The sequence below is a fragment of the Simochromis diagramma genome, unplaced genomic scaffold (genome assembly GCF_900408965.1).
Source record: "Simochromis diagramma unplaced genomic scaffold, fSimDia1.1 OVJJ01000079.1, whole genome shotgun sequence".
NCBI lineage: Eukaryota > Metazoa > Chordata > Actinopteri > Cichliformes > Cichlidae > Simochromis > Simochromis diagramma.
Genome location: NW_024387075.1, coordinates 644,852 through 660,733, shown reverse-complemented (window position 1 = coordinate 660,733; position 15,882 = coordinate 644,852). Strand labels below are relative to the sequence as shown.

The 15,882-nt window shown below is 39.0% G+C and overlaps 1 protein-coding gene across 2 annotated transcripts; it reads right to left on the bottom strand.

Moving 5' to 3' along the window:
- Window positions 1-507: 507 nt before the first annotated feature.
- htatip2 (HIV-1 Tat interactive protein 2) lies at window positions 508-4,266 on the bottom strand. Of its 2 annotated transcripts, XM_040045577.1 has the most exons (7): window positions 4,178-4,266; window positions 3,854-4,077; window positions 3,326-3,515; window positions 3,132-3,239; window positions 2,492-2,629; window positions 2,351-2,412; window positions 508-1,499 (listed from the first exon to the last, which is right to left on the bottom strand). In XM_040045577.1, the coding sequence occupies exons 2-7, from the start codon at window positions 3,976-3,978 to the stop codon at window positions 1,283-1,285; spliced, it is 840 nt and encodes a 279-aa protein (XP_039901511.1). In that variant the 5' UTR covers window positions 3,979-4,077; window positions 4,178-4,266; the 3' UTR covers window positions 508-1,282. The 2 variants fall into 2 exon arrangements, with proteins under 2 accessions (XP_039901511.1, XP_039901510.1); XM_040045576.1 differs by having other exon boundaries at window positions 3,854-4,227.
- Between the last annotated feature and the right edge of the window lie 11,616 nt (window positions 4,267-15,882).

The window sequence follows — 15,882 nt, the reverse complement described above, 5'->3', positions numbered from 1 at the left end:
CTCTTAAAAAGGGAAGTGGGGGTATCACCTGCTTTATCAACTTCAAATAAATCTGCAACTTTCAATTCTAACACTTGTGAAACGGGTGTACGAAATTCAGTATGCAAAATATATCTGTTAAAGATCACTTTACATATAAAAAATAAACATGTGATATTGCATTGTACTGTTAAAATCAAGAATATGACATTTATTATGCGGCAAAAAGAAAATGTCTATAAAAAAATGCAGGAAAAAGAACAAACACAGATTTTACCTTTCTGTTTCTTGGAAAATACACTGCACTAATAATGGAGGTGTGGAGAAACCCTGGAGTTGTACAAAAGCACACAAAGAGGTAAACTGGTTTTGTGGATTCATTACATGAAATCAATTTGCGGATCATTTGTTTTTAATAAGCAGTTTTTGCCTGGGGGTCACTGTGGCTCAGGAGGTAGAGCAGGTCATCTACTAATATTAGAAAGAAATTAGAAATAGAAAAAACTGAGAGAGCAGGTAAATGAGACGTGTTGTATAAACTGTCATGAGTACATTTATTGTAAATATGACAATTATGCAGCACCTCCAGTACAGAAATTGTAATACATGCATCACACATTGGGATCTTGGTGTGTGCAAAGTAAAACCTATGCACACAAGATATCTTTACATTGATCCATACATTCATCCTGCAGATATGGAAACATTTCCCTGAATTAAACACATAGTTACATTTGTATTATAATTTAATGAACAGGTTAAATGTCATTATCTCAATCTAGTGTTCAGTAAACGTTTACTTTAAGGCAGTGGTTAATATGTTGGAGCACAAATGATGAAGACTGAAAGGCCTGGCACTACTACTTCTTTTTCACTTCTTTAAAGACAAAAACCTTTGGATTTCTGACAACTGCAAAACGACATGATGTTGGTTTGATGGGCATTCGAGGATATAATAACCCTGAAATATGATGACATTTCCTTAAATAAAAAAGAAACTAAAGTTAATATTTATCTTTAAGCAACTTCTCATACACACCTTTGAGTTTTTTATACTTTTGGAAAGTTACTTGGCTTCAATTTCTTACAAGTTTATAGGACTTGAAAATATAGAGACACCCCAAACATTTTTTAAACACAGATGATTTTTTTTAAATACAGATGAATTATAGATAACCACCCACTTAGGTTATTCACAGCATCACAGGTGTCTCCTGTCAAATGTAAAGGTTTATGTGTCTCTCTGAAAGTTTGAGTGCAAACTGAACATGTTTTTTCCCACCCCTGTAAATTTCCTGCTCTCTTATTTCCCTGCACTTTTCCCCAGAGTGGCGATGTCTTTATTCTCCAGGATCTCCGTCTTCTGCTCGGGCTGAAGCACAGTGTTTGACACCATTGCTTTGGCCACCTCTTGGATTGGGACAGACATGGATCTATATCCCACAGCAGAAACGGCGCTAAAGAACTTCCTCGCCATCCACTCAGCGGGACGACTCTCCTGCCTATCCACCAACAAAACCCTGTGGAGGAGAAGTACAAAAGGTGAGACTGAGAGATTGTATTTGGTTAGATCACACTGACTGATGAAATGCCACTTCAACTTCAGAAGAATGAATTTACAAGAGTTTAATTACAGAAAAGTCACACTGTGCCATGTTCATTGTGAGTTTCCCTAAGTTGTTGCCACATTAGCAGAAGTCACACACGACTCTTCTTTTAGAGAATGATCATCCCAGATTTTACTTTTTTATTGTTCTAATCAACTCTATGCAGCCACAGCCCTGTATATTTTCTAGGTAGGTGTTCCTCATCCCTTCAATTCATGTAATTTGCAGCAGCCTATTTACTAGGTATACCTCGCTGATACCTGGTTGTACCCGCTTTGGCCTTTAGACCTTTAGTTATTATTTTTTAATACAAGGCAGAAAGGGTCCATGATTTCATCTTGTTTATGCGATGAAAAATGTCACAGTAGAAATAAAGACTAATTTTTCCCATCTTCCATTATCCAGCTTTGGTGAGCTTGTGTGAACTAAGGCCTCAGTTTCTGAAATACTCAGACGAGTTTGTACAAACAGCCATGTTCATACTCAATTTACCTTTCGTCCTCATTCTGATGCTAAGTTGAGCAGTTAAATGTACCTAATAAAATGTCTTGTGAGTGTATATTTACAGGCTCTGTAACAGCCAGTACAATCTAGTTTCTAAGAAAGAGGGTTTGTTTTGTGATGACTCGTGTAATTTTGGGGGGCTATGTGCTATTTTCAAATAAATTTATGGTTTAAAAAGCACTCCATCCTGCTCCTGTTTACATTTTTTACACAGCGTCTTGCTTCTTTTTGAAAAAGAGGCTCTAAGTGAGATCACTCACCCTGGTCTGTAAATGGCGAATCTGTCAAAACCAAGGGCCTCGATGTCTGCCTCTACTTGTCCCTGGAAGAACAGTCATTAATTTTAGGACTCCAAGAAAGTTTAGCTAAGGAAATTTCAGGATGTTAAGTCAATAACATACTTTGACTTTGAGGTAAAGGAAGCCGCTTTTTTTATCTGCTCCCCTGGAAGACTCCAGGTGGAACTGTGTGCAGCCTCCAGCCTTGGCGAGCTCAGCTGATTTTAGAACATAGTCATGATCAACTCTGATGAATCCTTCCTGAAACAGAAGAATGCAGTTAATGAAATAGGACCCCCAAAAAAGACCAACATTTTTTACATTTTAACTTTGGTGATTGTCACTGATGTATATCATTTCCATATGTATAATATGGGTAAGTATTTTTCATTAGGAGCTCTTAAATAAGTCATTGTAGCCAAATAATACCTCCATGATTTAGAAGTGCTCTGAGAGACATGATATGTAATAACATTGCTGCTTCTAAATTACCTCAAAGCAATGTTTTATAACTTAGTGGCATAAAAGATATTACAAAATAAGCTAGTGTCTATAAAACAGCCCATGAGCCTTGTCAATTTATTAGCTGTGTTAATGGAAATGTTAGCCAAATTAATGTGGGTGAAACGGCTCAGTTATTGTTACTGTTGAGTCATAGTTACTGTTCACAAACTAAGGTTTGGCTATGGCCGACAGCCACAGTGAAACAGTAAAATCTTATCATTTGGTTGTCAAGTTCCCGTGCTGGATTGAGACCACTCACAGCTCCTGCTTTAGCTCTGGTTGTTCCCAGACAGCAGTATCCAACATCATGGCCCTGGAAGGCAGCAGCATAATCATCAAGCTTCTCAAAGTCGACCACCTCTTGGACCTGGGGCCACAGAAAACAGTGCTTAAGAAAAATAAATTTTACGGGCCTTATTATTGCAGGTTTGGTCAACTGATCAGCCCACTAACCAGGTTTTCATAAGTTTTGCCCTCAAAGGTGAGCTGCCTCCTTCCAATAAGAGTAATCTTAGAGAAGATATTATGCTCCAGCAGCTCTTGAAGCAACAGCTTGCCAGTTTCCCCTGAAGCGCCTAGGATGAAACAGCTTTTGTTCTGCTGCCTGAAGTTTTCCTCTAGGGTCTTGATGTCCTCAGCCATACTGTTAACAACAGAGTCATGTAAATATCACGCGTTTAATGCACATGTAAATCTGAACAGTACCGTTTAGCACCTCGGTGGACAGCTATAATCGAGGGTGAAACAAAGTATTAAATACTGGTGGACTACCAGTTATGATTATTTGCGCTAAATTTACGGAATTCAGAAATCGGTGTTAAGGGGACTGCGACTACCAAGAGGAAAGATCACTTTAAATTCATCTACTCCCAAATGGACTTTGGCTTGACCGATCTGACAGTGGTATATTTAGCATGTATGTACAGCTCGGTTTTGAGTATAAATTCGGTAACGTTAACAAAGACGAGTGCGTGTCATTACCTCGTGTATTTAACCGTTTCGGAATCTTCGAAATAATTTAAGGTCGCTGCGATGAAAACAACCAGGACAGTGAAAAATCCTAACGTCTTCCCCAGGGTGGTGCACAGCAGTTTAATAACAGGCATCGCTGATAGCAACGATTAAAGTGCTGCAACACTTCCTGGTTGCTTCATAGTTACACAAACGGCTGTCTTCCTGCTTCGTTGATAGGCCGAGGAAGAAATCTGAAACGACAGCGTGCCGCTGGTTAATACACGAAACCAACTCACAGCAGACTGCTAACTTTATGTTTGTATTAAACTGTAGCATGATATATAAGCAAACCAAAGGGATGCTATAAACACGCCTCGCTCAGCTCCACCGCAGACAACGATTTACGGACAGCGCATGCGCATGCGCTCTAGAGATCTGTAATGCATCCAACTGTTAGTTTGTGCGCAATCTTTATATCTCCTATACCATGACGTGTGTGTGTGTGTGTGTGTGTGTGTGTGTGTGTGTGTGTGTGTTTGTATGTTTGTTTGTTTATTTGTTTGTTTGTTGTTGGTTTTGCGACAAAAGTGTGTCTTTGCATTGCCCCGCACAGTAAAGCGGTTTATGCTGGAGAAACTGGAGGTGTACAGTTTAAGGGTGTGACATTCAACGTTTTCAAGCTCTTGGTAAACTAATGTTAATTAGTTGATGCTGATGTTAATCGCATCAGCATCATATTTTTGCTGTGTAGCAGAGGGAAGTATCCTGCTGAAAGAGGCCACAGCCAAGGGCAGGAATATCATTTCCATGAAAGGGTGTAGATGCTCTGCAGGACTTAGGTAGGTGCAACGTGTCAAAGTACATCCACATGGATAGCAGTACCCAAGGTATCCCAGTAGAACATTGCCCAAAGCAACACCCTGCCTCTGCCAACATGCCTTCTTCCCATTGTGCATCCTGGTGCCAGGCGTTTCCCAGTTAAGTGACATACATGCACGCGGCCATCCACATGACATTAGAGAAAACATGATTCATCAGACCAGGCCATCACCTTCTTTTGCTCCATGGTCCAGTTCTGATGCTCATGTATCCATTTTTGCTGCTTTATGTACTGAACAAGGACTGGTCTGCGGCTAGTTAGTTAGTTAAGTTTATTTAATTAAGGACAGCACATAAGACAATGTTATATGATAAAACAATCCAACCGTTTGTGGCCCGAGTTCCACAAAGGTCTTCTAGCTAAAGGCTAGAAAACCCAGTCTGTGTTTGGACTTTTTTTTTTTTTAAATACAGCAGAAATAAAACTAATCTGTCCACAAATACATGCACACACACACACGCACATGCACACACACACACACACACACACACACACACACACACACTCAGAGTTATTATACCTAATAACGGGGGATACATGGCGATGTATCATGTTATTCAGCCACAGCAAAGCAGGCTGGTTTACATCAGTGTCCAGAGATTTGTTTTTGTTTCAGCTATTGTTTCACCTGGGAATTAAAAACTCTAGGATCTGTTAAACATTTTTTATTGCAGATGGTAAACTGTTCCAATAATCTGAGGACCTTTGAGTGAGAATGAGGATTGACCAAATGATGTTTTCTTTTGGTAGTTTGCGGTCTCCATGAGCTACTCTTCTTGTTACTGCTGGCTTTTAGAATCATTCTGCTCACTAACTCTAGGACAAGACCATTGTTGCATTATACAACGGGAACAGTTTATGTTGATCTTAATGGTTCTGGATATCTTTCCTGTTTTAAAAGTTTTAAAATTAAGATGGGAACCTAAGATGACACCCAGATATTTAAACTCATCCACTTTTTGGATTTCTCTCTGATCAATCACAGTGGAAAAGTTATTCCAGACTTTACACCCGATTGTAAAACACATGAGATTGTTTTGTTGCAGTTCAGAGTCAAAGAGGGATTCTTGAAACACTTAGACACTCCCACCATCCCTCTGAGCTAGACCCAGGTTTAATTTAGTTTCTGACCCAGTCGGTTAGCCATGTCAAACTCACTCAAATCCTTCAGCTTCCCCATTTTCATGCTTGTAACACATCAACTCTGAGCACAAAATGTTCATTTGCTCTCTAAAATATCCCACCCATTAACAGAACACCATAAAAGACCAAAAACGGTCAATTAGACCTATGTTAGCCCTAGACCAGTAAGCTATACATAGGTAAATGACTATTTAACTGGAGCTGAACACACTTGTAATCACTCAGTCAGAGTAGCTCATGCTGTTGAAAAGCATAGAAAGTTACATAGAAAATATGCTTGCAAAATGTTCAACCTCATGTCGTGCCAGTGCTTTAGAGGAAAATTAGGTTAAAAGAAACCTTCACCTCCTAGGACCTGGCGTCCACATACGTGGACATCACATTTTGGGTTGTCTATACCAAAATACAAAATTTTGCTCTACAAGGGCCTGATATCCACTTACAAGGACATTATACTGCCACTGTTCTATCAAAATTTAAAACAAATGTCCTCATATATGGATCTCATTTTTCTCAGAAACAAAAATCAGGTTAAAAAAAATCAGGTAATTCTTTGTTTTTACATTCATCAGCTCCCAATCAGCCAAAATAGTAAAGAGAAATGCATGCCAAGAAAGAGTTCAGGTCTTAGGAGGTTAAGACAGAAGAAGAGGGGCAGGGGGAAGATATGCAGTAAAGGGCCTTGGGGTAGATTTGAACCTATAAGGCTCTGCATTAACCTTGTAGCATATGGGTCACCTGCTCAACCCATCAAAGCTAAACTAGCTCTCCACTACGTGTATTCTTACATCGGTCAAAGGTATTTACACAGCAAGTGCTGTGAATCAGGGGGAAAAATTGTAATTGAAATATAATACACCAGGTCTCTTCTCCAAAAAGTGGAAGTTGTAGAGAAAAGCAACACTTTAGTCTATGGTGAAGAAATCCAGCGTGGTTCCAGAGTTGGACCAAACCTTAAAAAATGTCTTTGCCTTTTATCAGATCTTCAGGGGGTTTCATTAGTCAAAACCTCCACACAAAGAAAGCAAGTCCAGTCACATGCAATGAATTCATCAACACCCCATGTTTTTAACACTCCTGCCACTTTGAACACAAGGCATCGACCCAATCTAATAGAATATGATGGAGCCAGGGATGATCCTTTAAAGATGTCAGCAGTAAGAGACAGAAAGAAAAGAGGCTGAGGTTGAGAGAAGAGGCCTTAAACTGGCACTCTGCTGAAATGAAATGTCGCCTCTTTGTTCCTTAGCCACGGGTGCTAATTGGAGCTAGCGGCAGGGAAGAAAGCTGCTGCTGGGCTCCTGTCTGTCGCACCTGTTGAGTCATTGTCTCTCACATTGATCAGACAGGAAGTTGGAGTAAGAAGGCTTATGCCTCGGTGGGTGCGTGGCAGAAACGTGGTTCAATTTCCTTTTAGAACTCCGCCGTTGGAGGTGAAAATACCAATGGTGGTCAGTGGTCAATTGCATTTGACCATTGATTAGTCTCTAAAAGGACATATGGATCATAAAGAGTTGGTTTTCCGTCAGTCGTTTGTTTTACTTTACACTTCAGTTATAGCATTTACCCAACAGTGCATAACAGGTTTGTTATGCAATGTTAACAAAAACATTTTTGTGCAAAACTAAGTTTTACAATAGTTGGTGGGTAAGCATCATGATTTATTATGCTCTATGTTATATAATGGCCCCTAGCCATTGATGTCAGTACTTAAATTAATACCCAAATTCTCAATTTTTTATTTTGACTTTAGATGAAGGTGGAAAATTTGGTTGGCCAGAAATATTTAAAGACTTTTTTGGCTTATGCAGTTAGGAAACTACAGTTTTCACCTCATATACATTTTATTTGTGTTCAAAATGAGATATAATATAACTGTTTGAGCCTGCAGGTGTCACATAAAACATCTGCAATGCTTACATCAAACTGAACTTATCTGAAGTCTGCCAACACTTCAGCTTCAGAGTGCAATTTAAATATCGTAAAAAGTAATCTTCTGCAGAAAATACAATGTTTTAAAAGTTTCATTTCAAAGTGTTAACTGCTGACATATGATTGAACCCCTGGACACCAAACTAAAATGAACATATCTAATTATAGTTAAGATTTTGTGTGTGTGTGTATTTTCTGAAATGTATATTTCTTTGAAGCAAATAAAACAAGTGATACAACCAATTAAGACAAATAAAAAGCGCATACATGCATGCCTGCATATACACGTCACATACAGACACACACACACACAATCTGTACACCAACACGGCTTAAGGCTTAAGGCCCGAGTTCCACAGACTCTGGAGTGTGATGCTAATGATGGTAATTAATGGAGCCTGACAGCACAATCTGCTGCCCATTGTCTCTCAATAAACAGCTTTACAGTCCACATGAGCCTCAGAGGGGATGGGAGTTTTAAGCTGAGAGCTGAGACAGTGAGAGCAGGAGGCAGCCAGAATGGAGGGTCAGACCTCAGGGGACAGCGCTCAAACTGAAGTGGGGGATTAGCTCAATTAGAAAGGCACTGTCTAATCAAGATGGAGGGTTCAGTGATATATATGGTGCGTCTGTGAGGGAGAAATGTGAGCGAAGCTCCATCATTAAAGCCGACTGTTGCCATCAGATGTTGCGACGTCTAATAATGTTAACAGTAGTGAAAAAATGTGTCTTTTGTCTTTTTGCTGACCTTACATTCATTTGTTGCCATACATTTCAATGGGAAATCATCTCCACTGTGTTCTGTGGTCCAAATGATAATATATCCATGAATACTTTAGGATGCCTAAAGTGACCTTGTTACTGGTCAGTGTCATTAGTTAAAAAAATCATATGGATTTTTTTTCTCCCCACTTGATTCATTGATTTTATTAATCGACAGTGTTTTGTCACTACACATGTTTTGCACTTTGGCATGATAAAGACATATACACTTCACTGCACTATATATAAAAACATAAAAACATATATGTAGTACAGAGAATTCATTGTGCAGAAGTTATTCTGTGCAATGCAAAAAAGTTTTCCCCTTGCAGTTCCATCTAAGCAAGAAAAGCATGTGTTTTCTGAACTAAAATCCCTGTAAATATGTAGAGAAGATATAAAATATAACAAAAATCAAGTCACACAAAAACAGCCGGCCTATGTTTTACAAATTTTACAGAGTGCATCGAAATTTAAAAAGAGAAGGTTTAACTTTAAAGGCTTAAAAGGTCGGACCTGCCATCAAATCATCTGATCAGTTTTAAGTTTTAAAAATAATGGCATAGAAAGATAAAGGCCCAGTCTTCTTCAGGCTTGGCTTTGTTGCAGGCTCAGACAATCGCAATATGTTTGAGCCAAATCAAGGTATCAGCTGGACTCAGAGGAGCTTTCCTGCTCAAAGAGCCACAGCTAAGCAGCAATGACACCTGCTTTTTCCTTCTTTACGGAACAATGAGCTCATTAGAAGAGCAAACAGATTATCTGTGTTTTTCAATAGATGATCCTAAGGAGTCTGGGGGACCTAGCAGCTCCCAGCAGGTAGAGTTAAGATTGCCCATGCACATCTGGCTGACCTGCTGGTTACTGCTGTCTTAAAACTGTATATCTTTACTTTGCATCTTTTTGCACTTAAATAAGACAAATCGCAAAATCTATTATCTTCTCTGAAAACAGACTTCACAGTATGAAATCTAGGTTTAAACAAGACAACAACATGATTTATCTGGACCTTTGAACATCAAAGTATCTCACATTGCTTGAAGCACGAGGCCATGTTTCCAAGTCTGCCAGTGCTGAAACTGAATGTTAACAGCGAAGTTATGAGGTAACTGCCAAAAGGGTCTGAGCTTTTGGCTAATTAACCTGAGAGGTTTTGCATCTGCTTGTCTGTCAGGGTTTGCTGGAAAAAAATAACAAATAGTGGACTGTATGCATGCGTGCGTGTAGCATAAACAGAACCATGAGCAGCGATTGCATTCATTTTTATAATGTTTTTAGCCTATATTGTATTGTTTCAACAATACAGTTGAAACAATATAGTATATCTAGTAAGCATTCATTTAGCTAATAATTAATAATAACATTTTTCAAATAATAAACAAATGGTGCTATTGCCATATGCTGGGATTGAGATGTCATAAAGAGACATAAAAAGGCAGAAAGGTGCAGAAAGACAGTCCTATGATTTTTTTAAAAGACATAATTTTCAATACTTTAAAGAGCAAGGCTGATACCAAATGCACTTTTATATTTATTTCCAATTTTATTTTCAGGTTATAATATTTATTTCAGATTTTTTTTTGTCAGTAATCTGCTGATGTGCTGTATTGTGCCTTTTGGTCAACATTTCCATTCCCATTTACTAAAAGTTGTTTCCTTATCAAATGTTTTCTGCTGCCTTTGTCTGAATGGATGTGTATTGGCCTTTGAGCCCATTTCACGAGTCTGGCTTTGTTAAAGTCAGACAGCTAACTGGTAGGGCCTTCCTTTTCCCTTGTTGCACGTATATTAGCTAGGGTTTACTAACCCTTTTCCAATATTTAATGCATTCCAAATGTATAATTAATTGAGATGTGGATTTATTTGAGTGTCTAACCTCCAGAACTCACTGAAATAGCAAATTGTAATTGACTGTCACTGACATTTTCTATTTGCCTTTTTTTTTCTCAATATTAGTTAACATGAAAAAGACAGATGATCATAGGATGGGATTTTTCCCAGGAGAAAATTAAACTTGAAACTGTTAAATCTATTTGGTCTTGTATGTAATAATAGCATAATACACCAAAGCCTCTTAGAGGATATCTGTGTTTGGCTTTGAGTTTTCACTATCAGATCTATTTGCTGTCTTAAATCTCCCTTTTGTGGCAGGACGGATGAAGCCTAATGACTCCTTTGAACTGCCGACATCCCCGGCAGATTGGATTCGGGAATGTCAGCCAACTAACCTTTAGTCTCTTTCCCACATGAAGCAACAGTGAAGGGCACGTAATACCTATCTTTCAATTCCTGTCCCTCTCCTGTATTCTTAATCAGTTAATTATTTTGTATATCACACACGCAGACATGAGGCTTTTATGGTAATAAGCCTATTGAGCTAGCCTACCACATTTTTAATGTTTTGTACAAATTACAACTTTATCTTTGGGAGAGAAAATACAAAGTCGCCAAATAGTTGCAGGTGATGTGATTTTCAACTTCTTTTGAACCTTGTAGGATTGTATTTGCTTAAACTACATGATCACTAATAAAACATGTTATTTTGACATAGTCATGCTTTTAAAAGTAGTGCCATGAATGAAATTCAACCTTGTATTTGCACACTGTCGTATATCCAAAAATTCATTCATCCCCAAAATTACGCTTAATAATAATAATAATAATAATAATAATAATAATGGATTGCATTTATATAGCGCTTTTCAAGGCACCCAAAGCGCTTGTCCAATTCAGGGTCGAAATCACAATTCACAACAATTTAAAACTATGTGTAATGGGCTGCTCCCATACATTTATATTCATAGACTAGACTATATGCATATATATTTCTTTACATATCAGTACTGTAATTTAAATTAAGGGTCTGGTCATGTAGTAAGATGATAGAAATCTCCAGGTTAGACAAAACTTACTTGGAAATAAAAAGTTAGAATAGTAAAAGTTACAAATATGATCCAAATTCTATGCATCCATCACGTTCCCTGTTTCAGCTTTAACCTACTGCAGTTACTGTAGTGTGCATAAGCTATGTGATTGGTGGTTTTTCCAGGTGCACTCACTTCAGAGTTGTCTTCAAAGTGACTCATATACATTTTCATATACTCTGTTTTTACTGGTAGGATATGCTGGCATAGTGTGAAGGGAAGGTAAAATGTGAAGAAAAAGAAGCATTGTCAAACTCGTGCTTTACCAAACTCATGCTGTCAAACTCTGTCCTCCCCTCTGTTTCTCTATCTTAGCGTCTTATAAAACTGCCTGAATTTCTCCTTTGGATGGGCCATGCTGTCTTGTGGTGGTTTAAAGGGAGGGAAAAAGGGAGATCATGCTGGATCATGGCAGACCCACCACAGCACAGAGACCTCCCTGCCGATGAGCAAACACCACGACAAATGGCAGAGCTAGCTGGACAATCACTTGCTGAATGGAAGCTAATTAGCTGGAGTCTAATGCCAGTTTACTAACACCTGTATTAGCGTGCTCGCTCGGCAGGGAGTAAGGGCTGGCCAACAAGTGCTAATCCCTCATAAGCCCAAAGTACTCCTCCCAAACAGTGGCATTAACATATACTTCTCAAGCCAGCTGTTGCTAACCTGAACCCAAAAGAGATAGCTTCAGCAGTGATGTACTGCTAAAGAGGAGGGGAAAGATGTTAAATGGTCAATAACAGGTTACCTTAGCATTCCTGTAGACGTCCCCCACCCCCAAAATGCTGTGGACCACAAGTTATCCCCCTTTTTTGGGAATTTCCCCCACATCTCTCAAACCTACATTTTTCAGTCGCTTGGCTTCCTTGGCTGTCTTGCACTCTCCCATCCTCTCCCACTGCATGGGTGGTGGGCTGATTACCCAGTAGCCATGTGTGTATCAAGGCGAGTGCGAAGCCAATGTGTGTGTAAGGGATTAGTGAGCTTTAGCATTAACATCATGACTGGACTGGCTACATTCCCTCACTGCACTAATAATTTGAGGGGAGGAGAAAGCGGCTGGTCCATTAGTTCACTCTGTTTGCCCAAGAGTAGGCCGACTCTGATCCCCTAATTTCTCTCACCGATTCCAAGAGGATCTCTAGCTTTTGTGACAGAGGGATGCAAAGATAAAGGATGGGACTGAGGGGCACATTGATTCAGAGATCACCATCCTTGGGACATTCTGTGCACTTACCAAACTAATCAGTGTGTGTAAACACAGCGAGAGATGTTGAGAGTTGGTGGCTAAAAGACTGGGGTCTCTGAGGTTGATTAGGAAGACCTGTTGATGGACCACACTCAGTGTTGGTGTCCTCTGATCTGCAGACATCATGCAGAAAAACTGTGAGCCCCTTGGCTCATGTGTCATACTAGTTCTGACTGTGGGTGGCTCCAAGTGGGCCTGTTGTGGCCTCCAGTGCGCTTACAAAGTGTTAGCAGATCAGGTATCTGACGCTTCTCCCAAAGTCCTTTAAAAAAAAAAAAAAGTGCCTTGCATGCTTTTCAGTTTGTAAGAAAGCAGGAGTAAGATTATTGCGAGAAATCTGTTTTGGACAATACCATCATGTGCATCCCCTGACCTGTGTGTGCACAGGAAACCAGACACGTTTCCATGTAGTAATACTGAGACAGTGGAGTTTTTTGTACAAATTGTCCAGCTTTTTTGTTGTAGAACTCTCCTTCATTGTAAAAAGGCATCTGTAAACCTGGTCTAACTTTGTCTGTCTCCCTCCGAGGTTAAAATATAAAATAATTTTCAGCACTCATATAAAATCCCATGTTTGATCATACACTAATAACTAGTGACAATTTCTGAATCATTATATTTCACAAAAATGCAGAAATAAAACACAATATTTTTAACATGAAATTCTTGTAACACAGAAGGAAAAAAAAATGTTATTGTTGCTCAACTTTCATGTTGAATTGAGCAAACGGAAATATTAACAGATAGTCTAATTTAAATTAAACAAACTTCTCGAGTATTCAGATGCTACTTTTGATGGTACAAAGGGCCGGTGAAAAATTTTTGGCTTTTAGCTTTAATAGTTTTTGAGATGTTCATGTTCAACCATTACTTCAGATTTCAATGTGTGAAAAAATGACCCAAAGCGGCCAACGGTCAACGGCCAATTAAAAAAAATAAAATAAAAAATAAAAAAAATCACAGCATTTATTATATATGTTCAAACTTTGGACCATAAAATGTTTGTGCAAATCAAAAAGAATAAAGAAGAAAACAATCTAAAAGTTTGCTTATATCAGATGAATATATAATGGAGTATTTATTTTTACCTAATTGCTTAAAAATGTGAGTTTCCCAAGCAAACAGAGAGGCAATAGGAAATGACATCATAAAGCTGTTTACTACTGAATTTAGAGAGCTTATTTTAAATTTCACAAGAAAAGGACATTATGCTAGTTTGTAAAATTTAGCATAGTATCCCAGCATGCAATGTCACACATCATAGTTGGTTCCTGCGACAAAGCTGTCCCTACACAAACACAAAAAATGTTCCAAATGCTGGGTGCAGATTTTGTATCCATCATAATTGAGTTTATCAAATGGCTGTTTATTAAGCAGAAACATTTTTAAATCTGTCCAGAATTTCTCACACACCTGGGTTACTTTTATATGGTTAGAGGTAATCTAAGAAAAACAGTAAAGTGAAGATTTTAGCTTTTGTAAGGAACACGGAAAATGAAGCAAACATAAAATCAGTTTTGACAAAGGGGGCTTGTATTAGAATATCCCATCAATCATCAGACCCTAAGCTGCATCCCAAGGGAATATTCTTCTGTTAGCACACTATGACTCAACATCATCTTCATTTTAAGTGGACATCAGTTCAGATGTCAGTATCAATTCCCCAAAGGCACAACCTCTACTAATACCCCTCACAGCCAATTAGGGGAAGTAATGGTAGCAAACCTTCAATGGGAAAGCACAGTAGCTGGTTGGACCTACACATGCTACCCTACTAGCCACTGTCAGTGGGGACAGGGGCTAATGGGCAATCACAGGGGGGCTTATGTTGCAAATCAGCACAGATCCACAGGACTCTGCTGGGGATTCCTGTCCAGTGTTGCCTGATTCTGAAGCTTATGATCCAGTAATGGGTGCTTTGGTGGGTATCTGAGGGATCCTAAGGGAATATGATGTTAAACTGGCTCAGGCGTCCTCAGACTGAAAGGCTCTTTGATAGGCAAAGTAGTTGAGCAAAGAGAACATTGAGAAACAGGTCCCAGCTGATAGGATATGTCACTACTAACTTGTACTGAAGCAGATGACCCCTTGCTAACACAGCTCACAGAGACAACCCTTTCAGTCTTGTCAGTGATAATATGTTGAATGTTTGCCAAACCTGGAGTTATCTGAATTAAAACTCTGATCTGCTTTGCACGATATTTGAACAGATTTTAACTAATATGTAAATTGATGCGGCAGGGACTGAAAAAGCTTCAGTAGCTTTGTCCACATTCCCCTCTCAACTGTTGCAAAGCCTGTAATAGTACTGATCGGTTGCCAAAAATATATAACTGGTACAGTTTTGAGGACAATTGTGCCTCCCTTTCTGGTTTGTCTGTTTGTTTTGCAAGATGCTTTTGTGATTGGGCTTAAATGTGTTGATCAGTTTGTTTTCATCCTAATTAGCAGTTCATTTGATGTTACTTTGATATTATTACGATATTTTGCCATTATTTACAGTGCAAATGGATAATGATGAACTGGTACTTATGTAGTGCCTTTCTACTACAGTCTCATTCACCCAATCACACACAGAGTCATAACATGCTTTTGCCTATACCTAAGCAGTTTTACCTAACATTCTGACTCACAGTCCGATGGATGCATCAGGGGCAACATGGCATTCAGATACTTGCCCAAGGATATGTCAACACATGCACAGGAGAAGCTGGGGTGAGATCGACCTGTCTTCTGATAAGCAGATGACCCACCCTAGCACCTGAGCCACTGCCAGTCATTGACCCTAAGCTTACGGCAAAAGTAACCCAACAGTTCTTAGGGCAAAGAAATGTGTTTTTCTTCAGCTCTCAAGTCAGTCAGTGAGGATCAAGCCAAATGCAGAGAGACCCACAAACAAGCAGCAACTGAAGGTGGCTGCAGTGAAGGCCTAAGAGAGCAACTCAAGGGGGAAACGCAATGTTTTGTGATGTCCATGGCTTCTTGATGTTACACTCCAGTGTGGCAGTGAACAGAGACAACATTAAAAAGTGACAAAGTGGCTCACATACAATTTCACACACAAAACCATACTGTTTAGATCATGTGCTTTTTGCAAGGAAAGTTTGAAAGCTTTCAATTATGGATGTCAAATATCTTGACAGTTTTGATGTGGCAGGCTTAATAA

Bases quoted from the DNA above. Each gene is read 5' to 3' on its own strand.
- htatip2 (XM_040045577.1), bottom strand. From the start codon at position 3,978: ATGCCTGTTATTAAACTGCTGTGCACCACCCTGGGGAAGACGTTAGGA. The intron at 3,240-3,325 runs GTTAGTGGGCTG...CTGTGGCCCCAG, and splicing joins GCAAAACTTATGAAAACCTG to GTCCAAGAGGTGGTCGACTT. The intron at 1,500-2,350 runs GTGAGTGATCTC...TCTCCTCCACAG, and splicing joins TTCGCCATTTACAGACCAGG to GGTTTTGTTGGTGGATAGGC.